The 6,000-nt window shown below is 48.6% G+C and overlaps 1 protein-coding gene across 1 annotated transcript in view; it reads left to right on the plus strand.

Annotated features, from left to right (window-relative positions):
• The window catches only part of LOC146208725 (seizure 6-like protein), an 86,513-nt gene extending 83,949 nt beyond the window's left edge, over nucleotides 1-2,564 (plus strand). Inside the window, exon 6 of the mRNA XM_084595954.1 lies at nucleotides 471-2,564. Coding sequence (XP_084452080.1) covers nucleotides 471-869 — 399 coding nt within the window. The 3' untranslated portion in view covers nucleotides 870-2,564. The remainder of the gene's footprint in view (nucleotides 1-470) is intronic.
• Nucleotides 2,565-6,000: the final 3,436 nt, after the last annotated feature.

A 6,000-nucleotide genomic window follows, 5' to 3' on the forward strand; every position in this document is an offset into this window, starting at 1 on the left:
AATGTAGGTCTAAGCGACGTGAGTAATTTTTCATCAGATTTGCAGACAAGCCCGTGCGGAAGTGGTCTGCTCTAAAGCGTTTGGAAATTCGCTATTTCAGGAGTTAATTGCAGTGAAAAAAAAAAAAACGAATATATTTACGCCAAAGTAATTTTTTTTTCGCCCGGCTCTGGAGTGTACAACCTTCATTGGGAGCCCTCACCAAGTTGAAAAAAACTGGACAAATTTGGAGAACCACACATTTTTGTTTGTTTCGCATTATCTCAGAGCTGATTCTGTATATTATATGCGACATTTTTAAATCAGAAAATAGGGGGGTGTGTTCAATAGGGTGCTTTGAAACTAATTTATATGATAGTGAGAAGTTTAGGAGAATGCCGGGACAATGTCGAGCTGGCCTATATAGCACACCAATTAGTGTCAATATTGAGGTACGACACGCTCAGTCACTTGTATACCACATCTTGCAGGAGCGTTGGAGGCAGCCTCACATTGACCGTGCCGCACCAGAAGCCACACCTTCGGCGCACAGGGATCCCTTGGAGGAAGATAGCAGCCTGGTGCCGCGCGAGGAACTGGAGCCGCACGGCACCGACTACGGTGACGTGGCCGTGCCGAGCGGGACCGACGACGACGCCGTGCTGACAGGCGGTCTAACGGTCACTGCTGTGACCGTCATTGTGGCCGTGACGACTCCGCTGGCAGTAGCCCTTCTGCTGCTCGTTATACTGGTGGCCTACCGGCGCCACTACCCGGTGCGCATGAACTTCGGCCGAAAGTTCCCCACTTTTGAGAACCCCGCGTACGTGCGCAAAGACGCTCGTGACCCGCGAGAACTGACCCGCCTGTCGGTAGTCGACCGCTTCTAAGCGGCGAGTCGACTGTGTGCCGAAGCCCGAACTGCCTTGTGACCATCCTAGACCCATGTGCCCCAGAGACTACGTGATCGGGTGACTGCAGAGAACATTTTGGAAAGTGGCCGGCAGCCCCGGAAGAGAACATGACGCTAGAAAGATGACGGGGGATGCGCCTGTCACACATAGAGAGGCGCATCGGCCTGTCATCTTCTTTGTGTTGGTTTATTCTCTCGCCTTTAATGCCAGGTGGACTGTAAGACAGCTCGGAGGAGTGCAGTGCCGATCGCCTGCAGTACTCACGGATGTGGTCTCATCTGTTTCATGCTGACATGTGGGCGTTCATGCGCCCGTCCACTCACTTGAACGGCGCCCTGTATGAGCCTCCATGACAGTTATGACATTTACGTATCATGTGACACAAAAGAGCCATCCTTCAACGCAGGGTCTGTTTTTTTTTCTTTTTTTTTTTTAAGTGCTATAGCTGTTTCCTCTGCATTTGGAAAGAAGAACCCTGCGTTGTCCTTGAACTGTCTCTGTGCACGTCAAGCCTTCAACAGCCGCCAGACCCCAGTTTGATATACTCAACAACCGCCCGTTCATTTTCGCACGAAAAAGAACGACACCTGGTTTCATTTTAACCACCCATCTGATAAGGTCGCAGCAGAGACCCTTTTTCACTAAAATGTCTCTTCTTTTTCTTGTTTTTAGATGAATAGCTGGAACTAAAACAGGCTATTTTCAGTGCCGTCGTGGTACTTTTAAATCGTTTGCCCCTTCTTTCAGGCTATATTTATCGTTTTTGTTATTACAGTATTATGCGACCTCAGCGTCCTTATTTTCATGTTGGCCAAGCCTCAAGAATGCTTGCAGCCTATCACTCGTACTGCATTTATACAGTACACTAATGTACTTACGAGCCTTTTCAGCGTGTATTGCATCGCCGTCCGGATGCTTCAGAGGCACGGACTATCGTAGATAGCTTTGATGTTTCCTATTGAAACTGCAGCTAAGTGCACTACAGAGGTTGGCTGTTCAGATGACTACAGAACAAATAATCATTCGGGCACCATGCCTCTCTTTAAACTGCGGCATTTATCAATGCACAACAAAGAAATGAGACCATCTTTTATTGAGCTTTAACTGGTACACAAACCTTTTAAGTCCATCTTAATCTCTGGTCGGTTGTGCTAAGAACTAATCGAATCATTTTCGTGCCGAATTGGCAACATACAAAATAGAATAGCGCGTTTTTTACTCGTTAAGTAACGTGAAATTACACAGCCTTATTTATCCACGTAGAGCTAATGTTAGAATGGATATAAAACATGTTTCATTTATTTTTTGAAGAAAGGTACTGAGCACATGAAGGTGTTGAGAAAAGATGGAAAATAATCTTGTAGACACAGCCAAAACGAAGCGAAAACCAAAGGTAAGAAATAGTCATGTTCTTATGAAGACAAGCGTATTTTTCTTGTTTGGCAGTTTTTATTCTTCTTTTCGGTTGGCAAACGATATCCACTCAGCTGTCACAGGAATCGCTGCACAATGCGTGCCGCCGCTGTTGTGTTTTGCGACAGTCTATTGAAGCTGATGTCTTAATGTCCGTTCCTGTTTTCATCGAGTCATATTTTTTATTCACATGTGCCTTAAATGCATTTGTAAAATAAAGCGCGTGAACGCAGCTTAATAAAATGATTTGCGCATTTACTGTACACTGTGCCTCTCGTTTTTCTTCTTGTCAGGACACTTGTTCAGTCTTGTTCTTGTTCATTGTATCGCCTCTCTTTCCTAGTAAGAACACGTTTCTATGTATTGTAAAGCGATAGGATGAAATACGCTCACGCATTCACTTTCCGAATATCAGGCATAATTTCGCTGTATTTATTCCCTTCGTGCTGTAGAAAACATCATGAAACCAACGTAGCGGCATTATTAAGTATGGTGCACGTATAGAGTAAACAGAAAGAAATACTTTTTTTTTTCCTGTTTAATTTAACTTTCTCCTGCACTTAAACTTCGGCGTGAATGAGAGAAGACTAGAATGCCAGAGTTTTCTTACGCAATAGCAGCCATTATCTATCAATATATTGAGCCAAAATTTCTTCTTGCGGAAAAAGTTAATGGCTCCGGTCTTCTTGCTACTTCAGTTCATATGCGCGTATACGCTTAATCATTAATACCTGTACTTCTGCGTCTGTTATCTAAACATAGGAATATCGCCGTAAAATATCACTTATATAAAAGGCCAACCGACGCAGATGTAAAGTCCCGCTTAAACAACCCGTACGAATGTAGCCTCCAAAGTTTGCGAGATCTGCTTTCCGTGGCGAAGCGTAGGGAGGCTAATCTCCCTAAGCCTTAATCTCCCTAGGTAGTATAGTGAACTAGAATACTAAGGAGCCTACATCCCTACATATTGCGCCGTAGGGTGCCTCGGCGAAAGGCATCGAGGCTGACTTCCTGAAAGGAGGGGGATGTGTAGGTGGGGTCCCTACTCCGGGACTCCAGCGGCTGCCGCTGCCATCCACACGCATGTCACGAGAGCCCGTTGGGCCTCTAGTCCAGAGCTGATAAGACAGCCTCCATTTGAGTCATCAGGCGGATTGTGTGGGCAGGTCCACACCATGTGGTGCAAGCCTTCCTTCTCCCCCCAATATTTACACCGCGCCGTAGGGTGCCTCGATGTCTTTCGCCTAGGCAACGAGGCACCCTACCGCGTTGACCGCTGCGCGGCGCGCGGCGCCGTGTAAATATTATCGCGGTGGTGGTGGTGGTGAAAAACATTTATTAGATAATATTTACACGGCGCCACGCGCCATGGCGCGGTCAACGCGATAGAGTGCCACCGAGCGCTGTTTCGGGGCTCACGCATGACTCCGAGAGAAAGGCGCCGCGAAGGGGGGGGGGGGGGGGGGGGGGGGGATCTTTGGGGCCATGCTCACGGAAGTTGCCTGCCAGGCACCCTTCGCGCATGCCTGTCCTAGGGAGCCTAGCCTGTCCTTTCTTCGCTATCAGACGTGTCTCGTCGCAAGCTCGTTCACCCGTGACGCGCCTTTGACACTCGCCACAGCGTCAGAGGCGGCGCGTGACTATCACTGCGCGTCTCCATCGACTGGTGTGATGAGCGACAGAGCTCGTGGCAGTCTCTTGTCATTCCCAACGTTGTCGGAATACGTTATCTTCCGTTAGACGTGCCAGTTGATCACGAAATTTGTTCGCATTTCTTTTTAGATGAGCTCAATTGCTTGCCGTCATTCAAAATGAGTGCCCCTTCCCGTCCAGACGGGAAAAACCTAATACGAATTGAGAGCATGTTTACATGAACGTAACAATTCAAAAGGTGGGGGGGGTGGGGGGGTCAGAGAGTGGTTCAGTTTTAGAAGCAGCCACATGGAAGTGGTCCGCAGTGATCTGAGACATTATTAGATTGTCATTTTGTATAGTCACGTGGTACAAGCGTTTTTCACGTTCCGGCGTCACGACAACGCCACCGCCGCCGCTGTAATTTATCGCGTCATCATACTTAGCTCTGCAGTGAAATTTGCCCAGCCTCTATGGCGACACCAGACGTGAAATGTTTGACATTACGCGCTCGGGTAGGATTTCGAAAATGAAAATTCGCCAAGGGTGCGAGATCGAATCCCGGCTCAAGGCGCCAGTGTGCTGTGCGATGTCAGTGCGCGCCAAAAACCCCGGGTGGTCAAATTTTCGGAGCCCTGCACTGCAGGTCTCTCATATCCTGAGTCGCTTTGCGACGTTAATTCCCATATACCGAACCAAAGGTGATGTAATCATGCTTGACCACCAAAGACCCCCCCCCCCCCCCTTTTAAGATTAAATTTATCTATAAAACATTTGTGCGGCGCAAAAGACACTCGGAAGCACCGGCTCCCATCACAGCAGCCCAAGCAGACGTCCAGCGATGCTCACGGGGTACTTCAGCGGCTGCCCCGGGTGTCACAAGCGCATCGGTGAACGCGGCTCATAAGATATGCCTGATAGCCAATCAAGCACGCGCATGCGCGAAGGTGCTGTCAGCCTTGACACACGTAAGCCGTGTCATGGTAGATGGCGCAGAATTGCAGTTTTGCATCGCTCCGCCACGCATCGCAGATCCCGCAGGCTTTGTGGTTGTCCGTATATCTACAGGGCCTAGGGGTAACATGCCTCACTCAGTACCCTAGGGTCCCTATAGAGTTCGGTTCACATTTCACCTTCCCACCTCAAAGGAGCTGCCCCAATTCACAGCTCCTGCCTACTCGGCCATGTCATGTTTTTAAATGACATTACACAACCCAACGGTCATGTCCCCGAAATATCACCTACCAGATGTACGCCTGCGATGTGTGTGTTTGTTTTTGTTTTTTTTTTTTTGCGCACAATGCCGACTACGGACTTCCCAGGAAACGGGGTGTTCAAGAATGCAAGTTAAAAATGAGTTCGTCACTACCTAATGGAATATGTCGTTTGCACCCTAGCCTTGTCCATCGATGACTGTTTGACATCGCCGCCGCTTGGAGTCCAGGAATTAAGCTGCTGGTGAACGTCTTGTCTATTATACGGATTCTTACTTGGCCGTCGAGCCTCCTCTTAGGTCTAGGCTGCGAACTCCGAGCTCCAGTCGTTATCCTAATTATGACACTACACAGAAAATAACCTTACGTTAACTAGATGCATGGCAAACTCTTCTTGTGGCGATCTAGAGGAAGTCCCTAACCCATCTGTCTGGGATATGACGAGTGACAGGTCAAGATGGCGAGGAAAGCAGGAAGTATTTATCCCATGCTCTCTCGGCGTGGTTCGCAGTCCTCCCTCCCCTCCCGTAGCCGGTTCCCGCCGTTCCCGGCGCTTCTTACCCGTTGTCCTCGTTCTGCCAATCTGCGTCGCTTTTGCGCTGCCTATAGCAGTGTGCTCTTGCGCCCCGCGAGGGAAGGGGGGGGGGGGGGGGTCAAGCGGTATATAGCGTAACCAGGACAGTTGTACGCACTAGTATACGTATACGTCGCCATAATATAGCATATCATTGTGGCCTGCGTGGTTTTCTCTCTCTAATTAAAGGCTGCGTAAAGATTCAAAGTGGAATTTTGAGACCCCCGGTACTTAGCATACCCATACTCAAGTGCGAAACCACTGAGTCTTACAC

The sequence above is a fragment of the Amblyomma maculatum genome, chromosome 1 (genome assembly GCF_055883805.1).
Source record: "Amblyomma maculatum isolate TAMU_Amacu chromosome 1, ASM5588380v1, whole genome shotgun sequence".
Lineage (NCBI taxonomy): Eukaryota > Metazoa > Arthropoda > Arachnida > Ixodida > Ixodidae > Amblyomma > Amblyomma maculatum.